General features: G+C 36.4%; 2 protein-coding genes across 6 annotated transcripts in view; both read left to right on the top strand.

Annotated features, from left to right (window-relative positions):
* The window catches only part of dip2bb (disco-interacting protein 2 homolog Bb), a 30,703-nt gene extending 16,141 nt beyond the window's left edge, over positions 1-14,562 (top strand). For 2 of the 4 annotated variants that reach the window (XM_026260028.1, XM_026260034.1), the window contains 30 exons: positions 34-125; positions 917-1,027; positions 1,126-1,249; positions 1,337-1,446; positions 1,536-1,638; positions 1,763-1,827; positions 2,457-2,550; positions 2,619-2,738; positions 2,858-2,972; positions 3,057-3,196; positions 3,944-4,080; positions 4,224-4,304; positions 4,394-4,521; positions 4,628-4,742; positions 6,008-6,209; positions 6,308-6,420; positions 6,687-6,767; positions 6,884-7,007; positions 7,465-7,586; positions 7,718-7,829; positions 8,178-8,287; positions 8,604-8,734; positions 8,898-9,066; positions 9,275-9,445; positions 9,681-9,742; positions 10,041-10,098; positions 10,175-10,249; positions 10,496-10,670; positions 10,922-11,045; positions 11,133-14,562. In XM_026260028.1, coding sequence (XP_026115813.1) covers positions 34-125; positions 917-1,027; positions 1,126-1,249; positions 1,337-1,446; positions 1,536-1,638; positions 1,763-1,827; positions 2,457-2,550; positions 2,619-2,738; positions 2,858-2,972; positions 3,057-3,196; positions 3,944-4,080; positions 4,224-4,304; positions 4,394-4,521; positions 4,628-4,742; positions 6,008-6,209; positions 6,308-6,420; positions 6,687-6,767; positions 6,884-7,007; positions 7,465-7,586; positions 7,718-7,829; positions 8,178-8,287; positions 8,604-8,734; positions 8,898-9,066; positions 9,275-9,445; positions 9,681-9,742; positions 10,041-10,098; positions 10,175-10,249; positions 10,496-10,670; positions 10,922-11,045; positions 11,133-11,385 — 3,617 coding nt within the window. In that variant the 3' untranslated portion in view covers positions 11,386-14,562. Of the gene's footprint in view, positions 1-33; positions 126-916; positions 1,028-1,125; positions 1,250-1,336; positions 1,447-1,535; positions 1,639-1,762; positions 1,828-2,456; positions 2,551-2,618; positions 2,739-2,857; positions 2,973-3,056; positions 3,197-3,943; positions 4,081-4,223; positions 4,305-4,393; positions 4,522-4,627; positions 4,743-6,007; positions 6,210-6,307; positions 6,421-6,544; positions 6,569-6,686; positions 6,768-6,883; positions 7,008-7,464; positions 7,587-7,717; positions 7,830-8,177; positions 8,288-8,603; positions 8,735-8,897; positions 9,067-9,274; positions 9,446-9,680; positions 9,743-10,040; positions 10,099-10,174; positions 10,250-10,495; positions 10,671-10,921; positions 11,046-11,132 lie in introns of all 4 variants that reach the window. The other 2 variants (XM_026260015.1, XM_026260022.1) reach the window with 2 other exon arrangements.
* Positions 14,563-15,169: 607 nt separating this feature from the next.
* Positions 15,170-21,557, top strand: atf1 (activating transcription factor 1). 2 transcript variants are annotated; one of them, XM_026259995.1, is made up of 8 exons: positions 15,170-15,366; positions 17,245-17,345; positions 17,472-17,591; positions 17,715-17,812; positions 19,506-19,639; positions 19,874-20,050; positions 20,152-20,299; positions 20,459-21,557. In XM_026259995.1, exons 2-8 carry the CDS (start codon positions 17,250-17,252, stop codon positions 20,601-20,603), a joined length of 918 nt encoding a protein of 305 aa, XP_026115780.1. In that variant the 5' UTR covers positions 15,170-15,366; positions 17,245-17,249; the 3' UTR covers positions 20,604-21,557. The 2 variants fall into 2 exon arrangements, with proteins under 2 accessions (XP_026115780.1, XP_026115789.1); XM_026260004.1 differs by lacking the exon at positions 15,170-15,366 and adding an exon at positions 15,393-15,583.
* The last annotated feature ends 2,810 nt before the right edge of the window (positions 21,558-24,367 follow it).

The following is a 24,367-nucleotide window of genomic DNA, read 5'->3' as shown; positions in this document are numbered from 1 at the left end:
TTTAAAACTGAGTGATTGGTGTGTGATTGACAGGGAAACTGTGGAGTCGTAGCGTAAAGCTGGCCTACACTCTCCTCAACAAGCTGGGAACCAAAAATGAGCAGATCCTCAAACCAGGAGACCGGGTAAAAAATAAAATAAAAATCGTAATAAAATAATAATTTATTAGTAATAAAATAATAATATCATTTAGATGTTTGCATACCTTTTTTAAGTTTGTTTACTTAAACCAATGTTATTTTCTAATTATTTATTATAGTATAGCTATTATAGTATTTATTGATTTAATATATTACATTTTATATATATATATTACATCTGTTTTATTTTTATTTTTGTTTTAGTAATTTTGTCATATGGTTTTATAATTTTTATTTTATTTAAAAAGAATAATAATTTAGCCTTAGTTTTTATCTAGTATTTATATTTTATTTTATTTCAGCTTTATTTAAATAAAAAAAGTGTTTATAGTTTTAGTTTTCTGATTCCTCTTGCAGCCAAAAATGACTGGCTTTTTTCCAAAAATTTCATTTTCATGCTGTTTTATAGTGAAAACCCAGCAATAATCGTGATGTATTTAGTGTCAGTGACAGTAATAGTATAATTATATTGTCTATTGTGTACTATTGCTTTTGCATTATCTCATTGCTAGTATTGCATACCCACTCTCAAGTTACCGTTTCTTTGTGGGAAAATAGTGGACATAAGTTAAATATTTTATAATATAAAATATAAAAGTTGCTGCAAATAATACGTTATTTGCTTTATTTTGGATTCAATTCTGCAATGGCAGAATCGTGAAATCTTGGAGGGACTAGGTATGAGCAGCATATATTGATAGAAGTGATGTTTATTTTTTTTAAATGCTACCATTTCACTTTATTTATTTGTACACAATGTATTTTTATTGGTCCAGGTAGCGTTGGTGTATCCAAACAGTGACCCTGGTATGTTCTGGGTTGCGTTTTATGGCTGTTTGTTGGCTGAAGTCATTCCTGTGCCCATAGAGGTTCCACTATCCCGAAAGGTATTCACACATTTACCAATAATATATTATAAATAGCTTTCAAATCTAAAGCAGTTCATACTGGTATTGTTGTTGAAATCATTTCTATGTGTTTGCAGGATGCTGGGAGCAGCCAGGTTGGTTTTTTGTTGGGTAGCTGTGGGGTGGGTCTGGCTTTGACCAGTGAGATCTGTTTGAAGGGTTTACCCAAGACCCCCACTGGAGAAATATTGCAGTTTAAAGGTCAGAGACTTCACATCCAAATTAATGATCCATTTCCTTTCAAAAGCCAGTCAGTGTCTAATCTAATACTAGTTGGGTTTCTGATAGGCTGGCCCAGGTTAAAGTGGGTAGTGACGGACTCCAAATACCTCACGAAGCCTTCGAAAGACTGGCAGCCTCACATACCAACAGCCAACACAGACACGGCATACATAGAGGTAAGATCATGTGCATGCTTCATGTGTTTCTGTGGGTGTGTGTTTGTTGAATTGATGTAAATATTCTTCTCTCTTGTTCTTTCATGCAGTATAAGGCCAGTAAAGAGGGCACAGTGATGGGTGTTGCGGTTTCAAAAGTTGCCATGTTAACACATTGCCAGGCTCTCAGTCAGGCCTGTAACTACTGTGAGGGTGAGTGATGCTGTTGCTATGGAAACATCATCCTTTTGTTGCAGCTGTACTAAACCTAAATAAAGAGCTATGCAGCTTTATAACCTGCTCGTTTGGAGATGTAACAAATGTTGTCTGCGTTCAGGTGAAACGCTGGTGAATGTTTTGGACTTTAAGAAGGACATGGGTTTGTGGCATGGAGTTCTCACGGTGAGTGACAAAAATGTCTCATCGATGCTGTTACTACAGATTTTTTCAGAATCAAGGTGTGTTGATCTGCCTACTGCAGATGCAATAACTGAAACTGGTGAGGTTATAATTGGATGAATTCCATAACCCTAACCTGAAGAAATACATATTTCAATCCCCCCATGAAGGAACTGCTGGGGGTTTGTAAGTTTAATGAAAAGCTAATTATTAATTACGCCACTAAAATGTTAAATCATTTTAAAATAACATCAATTAAAATATGACACTTATTAAAAACTTAATATTTTGTTTGACTGCATGTCATGTAGGCATTTTAGAAAAGAACATTCAAAAGATTCTTAATTCTAATATTGCTATTGTGTAAAAATGTTATGTAATCAAGTAATCAATAAAAAATTTACTGTAGTCTGATTGCAAATAGAGAGCGAGAGAGAGCATTTCGGTAATGATAATCAGGTTATTGAAAATTAGGCTTTGTCTATTGCTTTTGTCTTGAAAGTAATGTCACAATGCAAAAATAAAATATGATTCTAAAATAGGCTGATTTATTTTTCTTTTTTGATTTAGAGCGTAATTTGACCTTTGCCATTTTTGAAGCATTGGATCAATAATATCTGTGTGTATTTCAGAGTGTGATGAACCGAATCCACACCATCAGTGTTCCATATGCAGTAATGAAAGCATGTCCACTTTCCTGGGTTCAGCGAGTTCACATACACAAAGGTACAACAAACAAAAAACCAAATGTATGTCTGTCATCTACACACATTTGTTTTCATCTATTTCTACAGCACGGGTTGCCCTGGTGAAGTGTCGTGACCTGCATTGGGCGATGATGGCTCACAGAGATCAAAGAGAAACCAGTCTGGCCTCGTTGCGCATGTTAATTGTTGCTGACGGAGCCAATCCTTGTGAGTTACACTACCAGACCTCCTGCAGAGACTCCATGGGAGATGATGTCCATTTAATATTCGTATTCAAGGATTTGACTCTTGTCATCTCTGTGTATCTCCATCTCTTTCTGATTTAGGGTCGGTTTCATCTTGTGATGCCTTTTTAAACGTATTCCAGGCTCATGGTTTGAAGCCAGAGGTCATTTGCCCGTGTGCTACATCACCTGAGGCCATGACAGTTGCCATACGGAGGTATTTCATTCTTTTGCCAAACTGCAGGGTTCCCTGTTTAAAACCACTAGCTTAATGTTTCCTGATTGTGAGATGTTTCTCCAGGCCTGGGGTCCCTGGAGCTCCTCTTCCAGCGAGAGCCATTCTGTCCATGACTGGGCTGAGCCATGGGGTCATTAGGGTCAACACTGAAGACAAAAACTCTGCTCTCACCGTCCAGGATGTGGGACACGTCATGCCTGGAGGTGTGTGTGCTTCTAATGCTAATTTTATATACTACCAATCAAACCGATAAAAAGTTTGGAATAATTACGATTTTTTAAATGTTTTTGAAAGACATTTCTTTTGCTCATCAAGGATTTGGATAAAAATGCAGGGATAAATGATAAAAAAACAGCCATGTTGTAAAATATAATTTTTTCAAGTCAATAGACATGTTTTTTTATATTTTATATATATATTAACATATATAAAAATGTAATTGATAGCTGTCATGGCAAAGCAGAATTTTCAGCAGCTATTACTCCAGTTTTTGATCCTTGACATGATCCTTCAGAAATCATAATGAGAATCCTTATTAATATTTCACCATTATTTAATAATTGTTGTTAATAATAATTATAATAATTAAACAATAAAACAACATGTTAGAATCATTTTTGAAGGATCAAAATGTTTTTAATTATAATAATATTTTACAGTATTACTATTTTTACTGTGTTTTCGATTAAATAAATGCAGAGATTTCTTTCAAAAAAAATGTTTTTTTAATTATTGAAAACTTGGAAGTGTTATTGAATCTTATGTGTGTGATTTGCATTTTCCACACATACAAAATATATTCATTATATTACTGTAGATTTATAGAGCTATGAAATTCTCACTCACATTTCCAATAAAGAAAAATCCAGTTCACAATACCATGTTATAAAAGTTTAAATATGGTTGTCACGCACACGTGAAGATAGCATGTGTGTTTATGTGTGTTTTAGCATTGATGTGCATTGTGAAGCCAGACGGGCCGCCCATGCTGTGCAAGACGGATGAGATTGGAGAGATCGTTGTGAACTCTCGTGCTGGTGGGAACATGTACTACGGCCTGCATGGAGTCACTAAAAACACCTTTGAGGTATGACAATCAATTTAACACTCACATACACACAGACGATGTTGTAACTTTGTACAGAATTACACACCATAAATATATTTCTAATGGAATAATGCTGCCTTTTGATGTCTATGTGAATGTTGTGTTTGTTTGAAATCTCGCAGGTGATCCCAGTCAATGCTAGTGGCACTCCTATTGGTGAAATCCCATTTGTGCGGTCAGGATTACTGGGGTTTGTTGGACCGGTAAGAGTATGAAAAAGGAAAACGAGAGAGAAACAGTGCATTTTTTTTATGTGAATAAAATCTGTTTTCCCCCTCTCTTCCTTCTACAGGGTAGTTTGATATTTGTGGTGGGTAAGAATGAGGGATTGCTAATGGTTAGTGGTCGTCGTCACAATGCTGATGATCTAGTAGCAACAGCACTAGCGGTGGAACCAGTCAAAACCGTGTACAGAGGAAGGTGAGGGTTTCCACTTGAATATGGAGAGAACAATGTAGTATTAAAATTTATTTTATTGAGAGAATAAAGTAATGTGTGTGTGTGTGTGTGTGTGTGTGTTTTGTAGGATTGCAGTGTTCTCAGTGACTGTGTTCTATGATGAGAGGATAGTGATCGTAGCAGAGCAGAGGCCTGATGCCAGTGAAGAAGACAGCTTCCAGTGGATGAGTCGGGTTCTACAGGTGCAGACTAATTTATAGCAGTAATTTTAAATTGAAGGTTTTATACTAAATCTGATCAAATGTCGGTGTCGATAGTTTGATGGGCAAATCGTGACAGCACGGTGACTACAGTTATAACAAGTTCGAATCCTGCCCCATCTCTCTCTCCCACTTCACTTCCTGTCAGGTCTTAGCTGTCCTATCATAGTAGTCACAATTAAAGAAATAAATCTGATCGGATGTACCATGTTAATGCCATGCTACGAAAGGGAGTATATGTACAAACATCTGTGACTGTACTGCCATTATGTGCTATCTTTTGTGTAAAAATGGTTTGTGATTATTTACTGAATTTACTGAAAATACTGAGTATTTAATTAATATTTAATGCATAAATATTATTTAAAGGTATTTGTCATGGATTTGTCAAAATCCATGTTGTTATAGTTAACTAAATCTAAAATGATTACAAATCATTTTCATTAACTGAAATAAAGCTGATATAAAATAAAATAAAATAAATACATAAAAAATGTTTTCTTGGCAACTTACTGAAAAATAATTTTACGTTGAAGTACTAAAATCTATAAAACTAAAACTGAAATTAAAATCAATTTAAAGCTAAATTGAACAAACTAATAAAAATGACAAAAGCACATATCAAAGTTATTTAAAGGGATAGTTGTAATTCTGCCATTAATTACTCAGCCTCATGTCATTCCAAACCTTAAATTACAGCTGAACCAGTGATGTCACATGGACTGTTTTATCGATGTCTTTACTCTGTTTCTGGGCCTGGGAACATTTCAGTTGTGTTGTTGTCTATGGACGGTCAGAGAGCTCCCGGATCTCATCAAAAATATATTAATTTGTGTTCCGAAGATGAACAAAGGTCTTACGAGTTTGGAACGACATGAGACTGAGTAATTAATGACTGAATTAAATTTTTTGCATGAACTATCTCTTTAAACCTAGACTAAACTGAAAATATAAAAAATAAAATATAGTAATTATTATAATAATATATATAAAAAGACTAAAATCACACTGTTCTTAATTAGCTTTATCTAGTTATGCCAATCAGGTTAATGCATTTACATTGAATATAGTTGCATTTTAAGGAAGCAGTTTACCATTGTTAAAGTAAAATCACAACAGTGTCTTATTACAGCTTGCATAAATGTTAATTTATTGTTTAATGTAACACGCATACATTTGAGAATGTTTTATATATGATGCATTTATATGTTTGTTGGTGATTTTTGTGTGTTGTTTCACAACTGTAGGCAATTGACAGTATTCATCAGGTGGGACTGTATTGTCTTGCACTGGTTCCTGCCAACACCCTGCCCAAAACTCCCCTAGGGGGCATTCACATCTCAGACACCAAGCAACTCTTCCTGGAGGGAGCACTGCACCCCTGCAACATCCTCATGTGCCCCCACACCTGCGTCACCAACATGCCCAAACCACGTCAAAAACAACCAGGTGTGTATGCAGGGGTTGAAAAGAGATCTTAGAGGGGAAAATCTGATGCATGTGATGTTTTCTCAAAGTGTTCTGTCCTGTTATTATGTCTTTCATAGTCGGTGTTGGACCTGCCTCCATTATGGTGGGTAATTTGGTTGCTGGGAAAAGAATTGCACAGGCTGCAGGCAGGGATCTGGGACTCATAGAGGACCAAGACCTGGTCAGGAAGGTAAACTGAGATTTATTGTGTATCGTGCCCATACAACCAGAAGTAAATAATGCAACCCGTATAATTTGAAGCAGTTTATTTGAAATGCATTGTGTGGTATTTTAATGCTTTCTTATGGACGCAGCTGTGCATGTGGCCTACAATGATGGTAAGCATTGTGATCATTATGGCTCAATCACATGCATGACACAATTTTTGGCATGATATGATTATCGTGTTTTATTGATGTTATATGTTATTGATTATGAACTGTCGATCTTTGTTAGCATCAATTCCTTACAGAGGCTTTACAGTGGAGAGCTCAAACTGATCCTGACCATACGCTTTTTGTACTTTTGAATGCAAAGGTAAAATAAAATTCTCATACACTCAAAAAACATACAGGGAAGGACTACACTTGATCTAATCCTTACTTAGTATGTCTGATTTGCTGTTCAATAATGTGCTCTCTCTCTCTGTCTAGGGAGTGGCAGTATGTACAGCTACATGTGTTCAGCTTCATAAAAGATCAGAGAAGATTGCAGCTGCTCTCATGGAGAGAAGTGGTATTAACATCGGAGAGAATGTGGTGCTTTTGTATCCACCTGGTAAATTACACATACTTTGTTCTTTTATAGCAAATTAAAAAATATATACTGTATTGGAGTAAACCACAAAGACATGGTTAATTGAAGAAAAGTGCTCTATTTTGTTTCACATGTGGAGAGGATATTTTCATAAAGGTGCCTTAAAGGGGTCAAGAATGCCTTTGTTTTTGTTGTTGTACTGTTCTCTGAGATCCACTTATAATGTTTTTTTAAGATTTTTACATAAAAAACATCATAATTTAGAAATTAAGAAATGCTATTGTAGGCTTGGAAGTAAACATGTTATGCTGTGATTGGCTTAAAATATGAATTAATAATATAATTGTTTATGAAGAAATAATAATTATAAAAAAACACTGTTAATTCTAAAGGTCAGTCCAGGAGAAAATAGAGAAAACTATCTTTTTTTTTAAACATTTAAAATGTTGCCTTGCATTTGATTTATTTGTGTGTGCAGGTATAGATCTGATCGCAGCATTTTATGGCTGTTTGTATGCTGGCTGTATTCCTGTCACCGTGAGGCCTCCACACCCACAGAACCTCTCTGCCACTCTGCCCACTGTCCGCATGATCATTGATGTAAGTCTGTGTGTTTGCATATTTTGAACACCTTGAACTGGTTGTGTTTTCTTTGAACTGCTCGGTAGGTCTTCAGCCGCCAAACTCTTAACATTGTTCACCTTTTCTTGCATCTCTCCTGGTTTCCTCAGGTCAGCAAGGCTGCTTGCATTCTCACTACTCAGGTTTTAACGAAGATTCTCAGATCAAAAGAAGCAGCAGCTACAGTCAACATAAAAACATGGCCCATCATAATAGACACAGGTAACACACACCAGTCCATTTTCAATACAGCTGCTGTGCAGATCATACTTTACTTGTATAATAATTATTTCAAGTCATGTGACATGATATTATATGATATGATACAATATATTATATGAGAATTTAACATATACTCTCTATCAGGATTTGCTCTTTCATTGAAACAACTTTTGGGTTTTGTGTAATAATAGACTCATCACCAAAACACAGTCAATTTAAGCACTTACAAGTCATGTTACATAAAATAACAACATAAACTTCCCACCCAGTAACATGCATGGCAAGCTAACTTAGAAATTAAACATAAGGCTTAAACTTAGAAACTAACATGTTGATGATTTTCCCCAGATGACTTGCCTCGCAAACGACCTCCCACAATCTACAAACCGCCCAATGCTGAGATGATCGCCTATCTGGATTTCAGTGTCTCAACCACAGGCATGCTGACAGGAGTGAAGGTGAGTGATCTTCATAAGAAGATATGTTTCATAGTTATCTTTAGCAGGGTCATTGAATAACTGACCAATCGGAGATGTTTCAAATGAATGGGATGTTGTTAATACACAGTGGTGTCCTGAAACCTAAAACCACTATTGAAAATGTTTCTGTTTTGCGATTTTTGTCTTTTAAAATCTCAAAAAAACATTTTAGTTGAAATCATATTTAATGATTTTCAGTGTTATCTTAGATGTTTTGGACCCCACTGTAGCAAATATCTCCCTTTTAGTTGTTCTGTACATTTGAGACTCCCCTCTCTGATTGGCTGTCTATCAGATCTCTCATGCGGCGGTGAGCGCTCTCTGTCGCTCTATAAAGCTGCAGTGTGAGCTGTACTCCTCTCGCCAGATCACCATCTGCCTCGACCCCTACTGTGGACTTGGTTTTGTGCTCTGGTGCCTTGCGAGGTAACAGATGGATACACACAAACAGTCACATACAACTGACTCATACTAACATAAAAATGACTCAGGGCTTTGTGTCATCTCATGCAATGGCTTGTTCTCTTCAGAATGGATATGAATATGTTTTGAAGGTATTATGAACCTGAAATGTGCCTGTGTTTTACAGTGTATATTCAGGTCATCAGTCCATTCTGATCCCTCCTTTGGAGCTGGAGAGCTCGCTGACCCTGTGGCTAGGCACGCTCAGTCAGTACCGCATCAGAGACACCTTCTGCTCCTATTCAGTCATGGAGCTCTGCACCAAGGGCCTAGGTGGACAGACAGACATGCTGAAGGTATGCTCACATGTATATTTACACAACATTAAAGACATAGTTCACCCAAAAATTCTACCATCAGTTGCATACTCTTTTGTCGTTCCAGTCCTGTATGGCTTTCCTTCATAGATCCATCGATTCAAAAGATCCATTCAATCATGGATTCAAAAGATTCTTATTTTTATCACATGTTCTTCTAATGTTCTTCGTGTCCATCTGACTTCAGGCGCGTGGTGTGAACCTGTCATGTGTGAGGAGCTGTGTGGTGGTTGCTGAGGAGCGTCCACGCTTGGCTCTCACACATTCCTTCTCCAAGCTGTTCAAAGATCTTGGACTCTCCATGCGGGCTGTCAGCACTGCTTTTGGGTCGAGAGTTAACCTGGCCATATGCCTACAGGTACATTATCTGAACTCAGCAAATTGATTTTCCTTTGCACCTGCTGTAGGCAACGGTATATACTCTTCTTACTGATCCATCATATCTATGTTGCCAATAAATGCCCCTGTTAAAATTTTATTTTTTTGAAACACCAGATCTTTCAATAGGGGCTTGGTGGGAGGTTATGGATATGTGATGTTAATATTTGATGTGCAGCTGATCTGTATGTTTGGTGGGTTTGTATTTTTCACAGGGTACCACAGGACCAGACCCCTCCACTGTTTATGTGGACATGAAGTCCCTCCGACATGACCGGTAAGATAAGGACAAACACATATAAACACACACAAAACAAATAGTGTTTAAATACTAAAAGTTAAGCGTGAAATGCCACTTTGTGGCCAAACTGAATTGTGTTTGGTGCCATTAAAAAAATCACAGTTTTTCACTGTTTCAAAAGCAGAATTCTATCAAATATAATATGAGACCGGGTTTTTTCAAATATGAGAAAAACTCCAGAGCCGCTCGTTCCTCTTGGCTCTTAGTGATTATGTCATTTAATAAACATTCTTTCTCCTTGTATAACACCGATGATGGTGTTTCTGTGTTACAGGGTGAGGTTAGTAGAGCGAGGAGCACCACAGTCACTTCCTCTTGTGGAGTCTGGAACAGTAAGGACATTTCCACTGTTGTATCGAGCATAAATGAAATTGAAAATAGTGTTAATGCCTTTTCTGCCTCTTATAGATTCTTCCTGGTGTGAGGGTGATCATAGTCAATCCAGAAACTAGAGGACCACTAGGGGACTCTCATCTGGGAGAGGTGTGTTTAAAATGAGAATAATAATTGGGTGTTTTTTTTAGAAAATGAACAACCCTATAACACACTTCCAATCATTCTAATATTATTGTATTTGTATTCTAACGATCACAAGAGAGTCATTTTTGGAATACAGTGATTCGTTTGTCTTGCTATGGCTGATTTTTAAAAAGAAATAATAAAAAATAGTAATTTGGCTAATACTTTGGATTTTTTCTTTATCCAGTAATAAAATTCTTTCTTTCCTAGATTTGGGTAAACAGTCCCCACAATGCAACAGGATACTACACTATATACGGAGAGGAAAATCTGCAGGCTGACCACTTCAACACTAAGCTGAGTTTCGGAGATCCTCAAACACTCTGGGCCAGAACTGGATACCTGGGCTTTGTAAAGAGAACTGAACTCACAGACTCCAGTGGAGGTGAGAGAGAGAAATACAGATGGATGAATTAAAGTGCTCGTGACAGATTGATGAGGGAGATATGGTGTATGTGGAATGCTAAAGTCTGAGACCACTTTGAAGATCAGTTTTTTTTTATTCTCACCAAAAAAGTTCTAGAATTGTAAAAAAATGTCATAAAAATGAATGAATATATTCCTAGATTCTGAACTCTGTTTATAGGTCACTAATAGAAAAACATGCATTATTGTAAAACTGTTCTTGCTTGTTAGATCGTCATGATGCCCTGTTTGTGGTGGGCTCGCTGGATGAGACTTTAGAATTGAGAGGTTTGCGATATCATCCAATTGACATCGAGACCAGCGTATCACGTGCCCATCGCAGCATTGGTGAAAGGTAGAGTCCCAGCCTCACACTCTTTGCATAACTTTCATTGTAAAGTCATGCTGTCCATTACCTCTTATTTGTTTTCCGCCTCCGCAGTGCCGTGTTCACCTGGACAAATCTGCTGGTGGTGGTGGCTGAACTCTGCGGATCCGAGCAGGATGCTTTAGACCTGGTTCCTCTGGTAACCAATGTTGTTTTAGAGGAGCACCATCTGATTGTGGGCGTAGTGGTTATCGTTGACCCAGGGGTCATTCCCATAAACTCCAGAGGAGAAAAGCAGCGAATGCACTTGAGAGACTCCTTCCTGGCAGATCAGCTGGACCCCATATACGTAGCGTACAACATGTGATTTACAAAGGTTTACCAGAAAGGTGCTATGGAGCCTGGCCTCACAACTGGGATTGGGTTCTTATATAGACAGACTTGGCCCTGTTTTTTCAGGGATAAGGTGTTATTGAACAAAAATTACAAATGTGTGAGATAACTGTCTTGGAGAAGGGATATTATAATAGAATTTCCCTTTTGCTCACTTCCTTCTCCCCCAGAACACAATGCCACTTACTGTCTGTCCAGTTCTTGGTCATGATTTAAATCTACTTGAATTACATAGCTGTTTTTTTCTACTCAAATGCATTCCTATTCTAGTACTGTCTAGCTAGTAATTTTCTTTTAATTAAAATGATCTTAAAGCCTCAGTTTGTAAGTTTTCACCTGGGTTGTTCGATTCCAGAATCGTTGATTCTGTTTTCAAGTTTTTGGAATCAATGGAATCGATTCCAGGAGTCAATTCTCAGAATAAGTATAATGGGAATTCACTTTTAAAAGTGAATTCTTAAAAAGTGCAATATAAACAGTAATTTATATAATTATGATTACTAGAATGAATGATAGGAGGTCTTGATGGATGGATGAGCTACAAAAGACAGGAGTCAAGGAATTATGTAGATTTAGCAATACATATTCTGTATTTTAAAATAGTGTGGTTATAACTCTTTTGGGATGTGTATTCGTGTACTAATCAAGTTGATGAACAGACAAGGACATCATGCCTCTGAATCCCAACAGCAAAGAATGGAAGATTAGTTTCTTTTAGGATATATCATTAAATGATTCTGAATATATACACAGAATTGATCTGCAACCCAGCGTATTAATGGTGCTGTGTGTTACAGGGCTTTAAATTTAAACATTTTAGCACAGCATTTGAGTAATAGGGGTATTGATACTCCACTGGTCATTTGTCATTCAACAGATGTTTTTTTCCAAAGCAGCTTTCAATATACTTATGACACAGGGCCAGTCCCTCCAGAATAACCTGGGGTTAAGTGCCTTTCTCAAGGGCAGTATTGATTATAGGACATTTCTTTAAGGCTCTGGTTCATAGAATGCCCTTACCCAGGTTAAACCCACAGGATCATCCACCACCGTTTTGGTTAACACACAAATGTGCTACAGTGACTGCAGCCTTCGGTTCATTTTGCTGTCTGTTCTGAAACCATTAAGCATTTAAAATCTTACCACTGGGGCTTTTAACTAAATTTCAGATATGCAGCTATTATGGCTACAAATTTACATATTTTAATTTGTTTTAGTTCTACAGTACACAATCTATAGCTGTACTAGAAAAATTGCAATGCAATACCCAAAGGTTTATAATCTTTTTTTAGTTTACAATTTCTGAAGTTCTGAAAAACTTAATTCCCTCAACTCCATAAGTTCAGCATGAGGATAATCATCCCTATTATTTTTTTTTTTTATCCTTTATGCACTTTATTAGATAAATGCAGATACATTCTGTAACATGGATTATTAATATCTGTCAACATGTGTAGTATTATATAAATACTTGCTTTATTGAGTAGCATATGACTTGCACAAAAAAGCGCAGGCAGATAAAAAAAAACATTTTTGGGGGGCTTAATGCCCAGTCTAACCTCAGTTCCTACACTTACAAATCACACATTCCTTGAGTTTACTTTTCAACATAAAACAGTAAGACAAGAATATTCACCAACTGCAAACCTCATCATCACACACACTAAGCCCAAACCAAACACCAAATGAGTTACGTACAGCTCTCATCTAAAGGTGCTTATACACATCAGGACAAGCCATTAAAACCTCTGAATGGCAAAAAAGGAATTCAGGCATCTGTACAATAAAATAAAACAACTGTAAAATAACACGACTCTGTACAAGCAAGCCCCTTGTGAACACCTAATTGTACAAAGGCATCGGTTTTTACATGTTTGGCAAAGGATCTTTAAAGGACAGTTGCTGTCTCCTGTACTATAGACATTTTTACTAGGAATGACTAACTTCTTGTAAAATTATTGCTTGTGTACAGATGTGAAATTCTACTGTACTGTAAGTTAGTTGCTGTATTCTGTCAGATTTTTGGATTAATATTAACTACTGTCATTTACATCCCTTCGTAGCTGAGCGGGGGTCTAAAGTTAAAGACTTCTTGTAAATAGCTGGCTCTGTTTCTGTTTTTTTCTTTTCTGGTTGATCAGAAATGTGATGGGTTGAAGTCTGTCTGTCATGCATTTCTATTTAGAATTCAGATTCAGAACTCTTACGGTATGTACGAGTCTTTAAGATGTAAGCATGATAAAGTCAAGCACTGTGGGGGCTTGAAAGACTATTTTCAGAGTCCTTACACAACTGATCACTACAGTATGTTAGTCTGACCTCATTCTGGGGTTGTACTGTATATGTATGCTTATGGTCACTGCGTTGAAAGGTCATTTGCTTGCTGATGAGTTCCACAATACCTTTTCTTGTCATGAAATGTATTCTCTCATTCTCACTGTCGTTAATGGCATCAGAGCTGAGCTTAATTTGATGAAAGCACAAGCGAGTGAATGGGCTTTTTACATGGGGCATTCAGGGAATGTGCTTTCCAGGATGAAGAGGATATTCATTTATAAATATTCACTTTCATGTTTTACAATGATTTTGTTGTTTAAATAAAAATAATTTATTTGTCATTTAGTGTTAACAAGTGTTAACCAAGTCTTGGACAAGAAACAAAACAAAGAAGAAAATTAGACAAAAGTCGGTTCATTTAATTGATAATCTGTTATGCCAGCTGAGTGCTGGATCCCAAATAAATGTTTCACACACTATGCAACCAGATGCAGTTACAAAGGACACATCCGTCAAAGTAACGTGCTCCCTTCACCACCAATAAAATACAGATTATTTTCTAGCTATAAAGTGGGAACATGCAACAGTAACTTGACGTTTGTTGTTTAGACAATGCATATAACTTTTTTGTGTTGATTAAAACTTTGTTCAATTCTCATAGCATTTTTAATTACAAGATTAAGAGATCACATTGCAATTATACAAATGTGATACGATCTATTTTAGTCATTCATGGATATAAATGAAAGTTCTGATTATGCAAGCAAGCATTTTCCTGTTCGTTCACATCTTTCTTTTTTGTACATTGGTTATTGTAACTGTTTTATACTCCAATGAAAACCACGAAAAAATAATAAAAGGCTTTTATTTTGCATCTCTGAAGTTTTTTATTTTATAACTCTATCTATCTATCTATCTATCTATCTATCTATCTATCTATCTATCTATCTATCTATACGGCTTTTTGGTGAAAGTGGCCTACACAATGCATTAATATCTCACCTTGTTGGAAAAAAGTTTGTTTCTCAGTAAAATATGTAAAAAATTATTTAATTTTCAATAACAATTTTCAATGTGTTAAATTTATTTTATTAAGGAATTAAAGTTTCAAACAGATTGAATACGTTAATAGCTGCCATGTACAGGTTCTTTCAAACATGCAATATTAACATAAACTACCCCCCCACCCCAAAAAAATAAACAAAAATAAATAAATAAACATAATAGTTGGGGTTGTATAACAGGAAAAATATATTGTAAATAATTCCTCGGTGAAATTTAATAGGGTTTAATTTTTTTATTATAATAAAAAAATATATGTACATTTTGAAGTACAGTTAGTACATTTTTGTTTGTGAATATAGTATTTGAAAAGCAGAATATAGAAATTCATTAAATTGTTTTGTTTTCATTCATGTCCCTAAACCCCCCCTACGTTTCAGTGATATTGACCAATCACAAAACTTAATACAGATTTACGTAACACGTCTTTCTAGGGGGCGGCGCTTATTGCGGCCTTTAGAAAAAAAAAACTCAAGCCATCTAGATTTTTTCAATGGAAACCGCCCAGGTTTATTCTGTGTATTATTAAATAATTTACTTTACAAATTATATCTCGAATCCTGTCATCTCTACAGGCGTCGTTATTGTTCCCAGGAGCGGTTCAAAAGGATTGAAGGTAAGACGTTGCTTTTGTTCTGTACTCTTCCTCCTCTGTCGCTGCAGTCATGGCGCCCGTCCGCTCGGTTGTAGCACTCGTTACGGGAAGGTGTTTTAATGGCTCCCCGTATCGCTGACGTCTGTTGACGCGGGCATTTGCGTGCCAGTGACTCGCTTGAAACTTTCTGCAGAGCACGGCATAAAGTCGCCCACAGGCTTCACAACACACCGCAGAGGTTTGACTTATTTGAAGATGTGCTTTTGATCAGGATCTCATGGGGGAATAAGACTTTAGGACGCTGAAACTGTTTAAATATTTGCAACATCGCTAAAAGTATCGTTTCTGGTGATGGAGTTTTGTTTAGTGCAAACAAGCACGCTTTTAAATACCCACCGAATCTGATGTATTTTTATAGATAATTCCTGAAATGAATACCTAGGCAGTTGCCTATTATTATTTAGTATGTTAACTTTAGCTGCTGTAGTTTATATATTTATTAAACGTGGACTTTTAACAGACATTATTATCGAAAATGTTTTGAATCAACAGGTCAGTATAGCTCGCAATGTTATTATGGCTTTATTAAAATAAAAATTATCCCGATATTGCTTGTTTTTTTGTTTTTTTCCGAGGACTGTGCTCATTTGATGGGCGTTATTTAGCATCCGGTTCTGCTTGAAGTGCCGTTAATAACAACACTGAGCAGCTCCATCTGATTTACTACTACAGGAGGAGTTGTGTCTTCCATGTTAAGCAGCCTTTTTGTTATTTATTTCCATCACATTGTAACTTTATTTTCCAATTATTGTACTAACATGATTTTACTGGAGTCAAATCATAATTGAGGTTCAGAAATAATGTATAGAAAGCAAATCAGAAGGACAGTTTAAGTGTGTGTGGTGGAGCTGAAGGGACTGACTCAGGGTTGGGGTGAAATGGAAACTGTGACTAAATCAAGGCTTCTGACTGTTAGCCTGGGTTGACCACAGAACTATCTCAGCATGCACATGCATACACACACCGACCATCCTGTAAACACATAAAGACAGTCTGAATTCTTCAGCATTCTCATGTTTGCTGTCAGTCTGCAAAATTGAACATAGTTTTTCTGCCCTTGAAAAAAATTAAATAAAATAAAATATTAACTTTACCAACTTTTTGAATTATTTAATGTATATATTTTAACACACTATATATATATATATATATATATATATATATATATATATATATATATATATATATATATATATATATATATATATATAATTTTTTTTTAATTCAAATAAATGTGTATTTTTATATATGAAATATTAAATGATCAGTTCACCCAAAAATGAAAACTGGCCTGTGTTTTACTCGCTCTCAAGCGATCCTAGGTGTATATGACTTTGTTCTTTCAGACAAATCCAATCAGAGTATATTAAAAATCGTCCTGGCTTCTCTAAGCTCTGTTATTGTAGTGGACGGGGGTTTCTCTTCATAAAGCATCCACATCCTTAATAAAATGGTATAAAAGGGAATTTGTTTCCCTTTAACAATTGATTAAAAATATATTATTTATTACCAAACACTTTTTAACAGTTATTTGCAAGGTATTAAAATGTATCTTCATGATCAAATATGTAAGATATAATTACTTGGAAATGAATATATTAAGTATAAAAATGTACCTTTTTATTGATTAAAAAAAATATATATATATAATTATAACCAGCTCTAAATATAACTGGTTATAAATTGCTTGTTTAAACTAATCTCTTTAAACAGTACATTCAAGTAATCACAGAACAATTAAAAAAGTGTGGATTCTCTGTAGATAAGCACAGGTCATGGAAAGCATCACATCTACATTAATAAATACTGCCCAAAATCTGTCTCATTGTTGATTTGCAGGGGCAATGGAGGAGGTCCAGCAGATTAACAGTAATGGCTCTGATCAAACTGTTGCCATCCCCACAACTATAACTGCCTCTCACTTATCACAGATAGCACAGGTATTGTTCATGTACACACATTTTCATGATGTATTTACATATACATGTTGTGTGACTGAGTATTTGTTTAAAAAAAAAAAGGGCACCAAAAGTGCTTGTTTCATGTTATGATTATCATGTACAAAGATGTCTCTGGGTGGGAATCCAGTGACAGTGGTTCAGCTGCCCAGCGGTCAGTTCCAGGTTCAAAGTGTGATTCAGTCAGCACAGTCATCAGTTATCCAGTCTCCATCAGCACAAGCACAGGTAATGTGCAGACATGCATACAGTGATCTTAAACTTCCTGATCTTTAAATCTTCTGAATGCTTTTACTTCAGGTTGAAATCAATTACATGTTTCCCCTCCAGTTAAAAAGTGTTTCCTATTAGGGCCAAGGATCTGACAGTGATGATTCTCAGGAATCAAGTGACAGCGGAGCATCTAACCAGAAATCAAGAGAGATCTTGGCTCGGCGCCCATCATACAGGTAAAAAAATGCCCAGGGGTCAGGGGCAAATAATTTATGAGTCTGCTGGACCTCAACATTACATGGATTCTTTAATTACTTCTAAAGCTGGCTTCCTACTAGCATTCATTTGCATAGTTTTTGAGACTCAGAGGGATTGCTCTTGCAGACCCCCTGACCACATGTAGCAAGTTTGTATTTATCAGAGCCAGTCAGTGAGGTGGACTCTCATGGCTTTTGCAGTGACCACAAGCAAACAGCTTTTCACACTGAAGAACTGGATCTGCTCCAAAATATTCCCTCAGTAAATCTCATTATTCATGGTGATTGTGTAATCAAGCAGTTTCTCCTAAGCATGGTTCTCCTGCACTTTAATGACTATTAAAGTGAGAATGCGAAGAAAGAAGATACTTTTTAAAGTCACCATTTAAACTCTTTTCTTCTAATGTTTTGTATATCTGAGTGAAAAAATTTAGCATTTAACTAGATTTTTTTTTTCTGGAATTGACTGAGATTGCAACATTTGCAAACAACAATATCCAGGTTTCCATCCAATCTATTTAGCGCTTCAAAAAATTTAGCTGATGTAAATGCCATTTATCGATACAATGTCTTGTGTTGACAATCTTTTTCCGTTTGACTTTACCGCAAATTATTATATATTGAAAATTCAAACGTTGCAAAAATTAGCTTGGAAACACTTTGTCGAGAAAAGGGGCTTTAACTCAAATAAAAGTGTTGTCACATGACAGCATTGCTCACGCTAAAGCACCGTTTCCCTGTAGTTCAAAAGCACATTGAATCATACTCGTATTGTTAAATGGATGAGTTCTCTCTCAAATATACATATCTTCATTTACTGTTCTTTACTAAGTTGCTAGTTAAAATTGATTCATTTTGTTCTGAAGATCTTGTTTTACGTGAATATTGGAACGATAAGTACAACATTTTAAATGTATTTGTTTAGGCTTTTATTTTTTTCTTGTTTTGTTCTGAGTATACGGTTTTTCTGTTAAATTTAAAGGATTTCTTTTGAAACAAATGAAAATAAAATTGAATGTTTTTTCAATATGTTTGGTTGACTGTATTTTATTATGACCATGAACATGCTGCGTTAACGTGTTAACGCTTAACTGTGTGCAGGAGACACTGGCACGATCAGTTAATTTATTTTTTTTTCCTTATAAAAGTGGAAACAACTTAAAACAGCCTGCCTCCTTCATCTGTGGTCATATTAGAGTAAAACATTATTCTAAATATTTATTTTACTTGTGTAGATTCACAATTAAAACAAAACATGCTTTTGTAAAATAAAGGAAACAAACAGGATGCCGCTTTCTCAACCTTTTAATATATGCGTTTTAATACATTACTACTTAATGCAAACTGTGTAAAAAATTACTGGTGGTCAGTGGAACAAAGCTTCATTTTGCCCCCCAGGGGCATACAGAACTGTCTCTCATACTGTGGAATGAGGCGGGCCAGAACCAGCATATTTCACCCATTGTTTAAAAAAATAAAATCTTTGTGTAGATTCTAGGTTTTTCTTCTGGATATTTTTGCTGTCCATTCCATGTGTCCTTAATTAAACACAAAAACAATGTTAGTGAGAGGAAAGTAAAAAGCAAAATTTGCCAAACTCCAGGCACATCTCTGGCACAAAACCAAGTTTATGCACACAAAAAAAACGTTCTGTTCCTTTTTTGTGTTTCAGGAAGATTCTAAACGATCTATCAGCTGAGGAAGTGGCGACTCAGAATGAGGGAGAAGAGGAAAGCTCAACCTCCTCTGCCATAACAAGCGTCTCACTCCCGACCCCGATCTACCAGACAAGCACTGGCCAATACAGTAAGCCAAGCCAGCATGTTATTTGAATACATTGGGGTTTTGTGCTGTACGGAATGCATCATGTGGTAACTTCCTATGTATTCTGCAACAGAAATGAAGCAAATGGTTGCCTAAGCTGCAGTTTGTTGTTTATACAAACTTGATTTTCCGTTTATATTACAGCATGAACTAGAGCACAGTTGCATACTATTATACCAAAAACCATCCATCACAGTTTTGTTTGCACCTTTGCAGTTGCGATTTCATCCAATGGCTCTCTGCAGCTGGCGAGTGCTGGTTCAGAGGGTGTGCAAGGCCTGCAGACTCTCACCATGACCAACTCGAACCCGAACCAGCCAACTATCCTGCAGTACGCTCAGACCGCCGACGGACAACAGATTCTGCTGCCTAGTAACCAGGTGGTGCTCCAAGGTTGGCACACGAAGGCAAATTGGCCTTTTCATTTGGCAGTCAGCTGGGATTGTTGCTTTAGTAGATGTGGGACACACTCTGGCTGTGATACTGTGTTATAGGTGCAGGGGGAGAAATGCAAGCTTATCAGATCCGCTCTTCTTCCTCCTCGCTGCCTCAGACCGTCGTCATGACATCACCTGTTATCAGCTCTCAGGGCAAAAGCGATGACCCGCAAATGAAGAGAGAGATACGCCTGGCGAAGAACAGGTGGGTGTATTTGAGCGAAAGAGGAGATGAAGATGTTTAGCGAGATGAAGATGTTTGGTGATGTATAATAATAATCATGTGGTTGTTTTCATATGGGTCGTTTTATTGCATTATAAGCCTAACTGCATTTTTCGTGTAATTGCAAATCTCTGTGTTCAGGGAGGCAGCCAGAGAGTGCCGCAGAAAGAAAAAGGAGTATGTGAAATGTTTGGAGAACCGTGTGGCTGTCCTGGAGAATCAGAACAAGACTCTTATCGAGGAGCTCAAGACATTAAAAGACCTGTACTGTGTTAAAACTGGCTAATGGGACATCCATCCAATCACGCTAATGGGACTTTGCTGGCAGACCTGTCTGCCTACGTGCTTAAACAAACACAGACACAGGGACTTTTTTTTGGCATGGGGGATGCATTTAATCCTAATGTCAAATGTCAAGTTTTTATACAACTCATTTTTAACTAATAGCCTAAGAACGATTTACCAGAAACAACAGCAACTGTTATGCTTTTCAGGATAGATGGAAAGAGGGATACGCTTTTCCATTAACATATTTTTATTTGCAGTCAACGGATGTTTATATTTGTGTATGTTATCTTGTGCTAGCATTGGCACGTCTACACTGGGAGATCTCGCTTTATTTTTGACCCATTTGGTTTAAAGGGTATATTGAATGTTAATTTTATTTGAAGCGCTAGCTGACTTTTGATATATCCAGATAGATAGGTATTTTTACACCTTGTCTCGGATGCGCTTGTATGTATGAAAATTGTGATGCGATTGTGTTTTTCATGAAGTCATGCAGTTGTGTTCTTTGCATTCTTGCTGTTTTCCCCTTCTTAGGAAGCTCTGGTATTCTTATCCCCATTCCGTGTTTTATTTGAATGAGTTTTAGGGAGAGGTTTTCTACAGAGACTGAGCAGAATTTAAGGTGAGGACTTTCAGCTTTATTATTATAGGTAACATTTAACAGTGGTAAGCACATTTAAGCCTTATTCTGGATTGATAGACTAATATTATAGAAACCCATGTCCTTTGTAGTCAAGGTCATTGTAATAAGTCTGATTGGTCTTCAAGCCATATACACACTTGGGTTGGGACCGTTGTTGGTTTTAGCTGAGTAATAAACCCGAGGCTTACCACTGTTTATAAGTCAAGCTGTTACGAGACAATCGAATCAGGGAGTATGCGATTAAAAAAAAAAACCTGATGTCACTTGTTTTTCCTGAAGTGAATCTAAATAAATATTTTTCCAACCTTAGTTTTTCTCCCTTTCAGTTTCAGTGTTTTGTCACTTGCCTGATTTGTGGCTCAGAGAACCTTGGAAAAACTCCATTCAGTATATTTGGGAAAACATAATAAAATAATTATAGCTTCTTCTTTTTTTATTTATAATTTAAACATTAATTTCCAGGCTTAGGGAAAGTAAAAAAAACAATACAAAGTCTAAGAAATTTCTGTAGTGGAAAAACTGTTTAACTTTAATCAGCTATACATATATATGTTAGAAAGGAAGCATCTTGATTTAAATTTAGAGAATGCAAGATGGTCTTTCTGAGTATATAGCTAATGCTGTAGTATTATAACAAGTATGGAAGTAGAAAAGAAAAAGTATTACGTATGCTTAATTTCTTAAATGCTACTTTGTATGACAAGCATTCATCCTAACCACTTAGACTGCAGTATAGCTTTCTTATGCATTAACCATCAACTCACAAATCCTGGTCTGTATTAATTTCCAAAAGCCTGTTTTATAAAGATATGCAACAAGATACAGTCATATAAAAAGTTAGAATTAGTCTTGAGATTGTCTTTTTACATTAAACAAATCTTTGTATTTTATAGATTCAATAGTAATGGCTCTTTTATACAAACATTTTAAAGTGCATAATGAAATGAATTGGGCTTACTGAAAGAAAACATGCTTGAGATAGGCTTTAGAAGGTTTTTCTTATTGCAAAATTCATATTCATCATTTGACTGCATAACCAACAATGTGTGATTTGAGCGTAAAATAATGAAGGAGCTTGGATGTGTCGTGGCTGAAGGTCAGAAGCAAGCTGCCTCAAGGTGCTTCCCAGTAGCACGGGTTCAATCGCAGCCATCGGTCATATAGTACCTGACAATATATACTGTATACACATACACTTTTGGTAAAATATTTATTGCTTTTAGACTAGTTGGATACAAAACGGTGGTGGGTTTCCGAGTTGTGCAAAGAAAACTGGGAGCAGCTGACTGGCTCGTTTATTCTGTGAACATAATTTTCCTATAATAAACATGCCAACTTTCTAGTCTCTTTCTACAGTATATGCGTAGGCTATGTCAAGACTGAAAACTTCCCTGTCTTGTCATCTTTATCCAGGCCATCTGCAGAACTCCTCAGAGTTTCAGGCACCTCTTCACCTGCTTCGTAGCTATCCAGCAGCTCCAACGGCTGACAGCTGGGTTTATTGCCCATAACACGGCTAATCTCGTTATAAAATGGGCAAGAGATGCGACCACAACCGCTACGGTTGTTAGAATAATTTGCTTCTTTGAATTTCTCTAAAAGAGAGAGAGAGAGAGAGAGAGAGAGAAACCCACACACACATGTTGGTTTTGTGAAAAGTGGGGACATGCCATAGGCGTAATGGTTTTTCTACTGTACAAACTGTATATTCTATGGCCCTACACCAACCCTACACCTAACCCTAACCCTCACAGGAAACTTTGAATTTTTACTTTCTCAAAAAAAAAAAAAAAAAAAAAAGTAATTCTGTATGGTTTATAAGCATTTTGAAAAATATGGACATGGGTTATGTCCTCATAAATCACCCTCTCCTTGTAATACCTGTGTCATACCCGTGTCATTATACAGAGTTGTGTCCTGATATGACACAAAAACAAGAGCACACACACACACCTTACTTTAAAGTTGCCTTGTGACTAAAACTTAACCTCTGCGTCAATCCAGGTAGCCGACTGAGAGAAGAACTTGTAGAATCGGGCTCCAAAATTTGAAGTTTATCAACTGTATCTAGTAGGCCTACATGTTAGTCTTGTAATCCACATTATTTGAATTCTGAAAACACCAGTCAATAAAACACTGTATATTTCGCACTATCCCGCTCCATACATCTAAAAAATGCCAAATGTTTGGCAAAACAAGCTTTTAAAATAGAATAATAGTTTGTACAAAGTAATACCTTTTTTTACCAACTGCATTTCCCGTGGAGAACACGATGAACAGAAGCAGCAGACTTCTCAGCATTGCCATGATCTTGAAAGTTAATAAGCAGCAGAAGTGAATCATCTGCACACGTTGTATTCGCAATAGACTTAAAACAAAGTTATTCAGTAGGTCTCTGTGCCTAAAACTCACCTTGGTTTTCAAATCACTGCCTTCAGAATCTCAAGGAAGATTTTGTAGAGTTCCAAAAAGAGCCCTGCTTTTATGGTTTACTTGATGTCAAGTTTGTATAAATCACTTCTTCAATGAATTTTATTGGCAGCTTACAATCTTTGTGCATTACCGCCATCTACTGGATTGAGCTGTGATCACATTGGGAAGTCTTAAATAAATGTGTAATATTTTTTATATATATATATATATATATATAATTTGTACACTAACCTTTTAGTAATCACCCTCTCCATGAGTTTACACAGGTTAGACGTTAATGCTATTGGTCTGTAGCTTTTGACATTCATTTTATCCTTTCCTGGTTTCTCTTTAGGGACTATTACGGAGTGTTTCCACCCAGTAGGCAGTTTCCTTGCTCCCAAATTCTGTTATATAAAACCAGTATCACATTTTTTGCCACATCAGATATTTCTTCAGTCATTTTATAGCATATCCCATCTCTCCCTGGTGAGGCATTTTTAACACCTATCAATTATCTTTTTAGTTCAAACAGTGTGAAATCTGCATCTAGTGTGCTCTCCCCCACCACTTTCATCCCCAGCATATTTTTATTTTCTTCAATGATCCTCATTCTTATAAGTAGCAAGCTCTTTACTGGAGAGGTTCTGTGAGCTATGTATCCTTACAAAGGACTTTGCAAGCATCTCAGCTTTTTCTCTGCTGGT

The sequence above is a fragment of the Carassius auratus genome, chromosome 6, assembly GCF_003368295.1.
Source record: "Carassius auratus strain Wakin chromosome 6, ASM336829v1, whole genome shotgun sequence".
Lineage (NCBI taxonomy): Eukaryota > Metazoa > Chordata > Actinopteri > Cypriniformes > Cyprinidae > Carassius > Carassius auratus.
This window is presented reverse-complemented; position numbering and strand designations above follow the sequence as displayed.

Coding starts and splice junctions, on each gene's coding strand:
- atf1 (XM_026259995.1), top strand. CDS start 17,250: ATGGAGGAGGTCCAGCAGATTAACAGTAATGGCTCTGATCAAACTGTT. Junction 19,640..19,873: donor GACAAGCACTGGCCAATACA/GTAAGCCAAGCC, acceptor GCACCTTTGCAG/TTGCGATTTCATCCAATGGC. Junction 20,051..20,151: donor TAACCAGGTGGTGCTCCAAG/GTTGGCACACGA, acceptor ACTGTGTTATAG/GTGCAGGGGGAGAAATGCAA.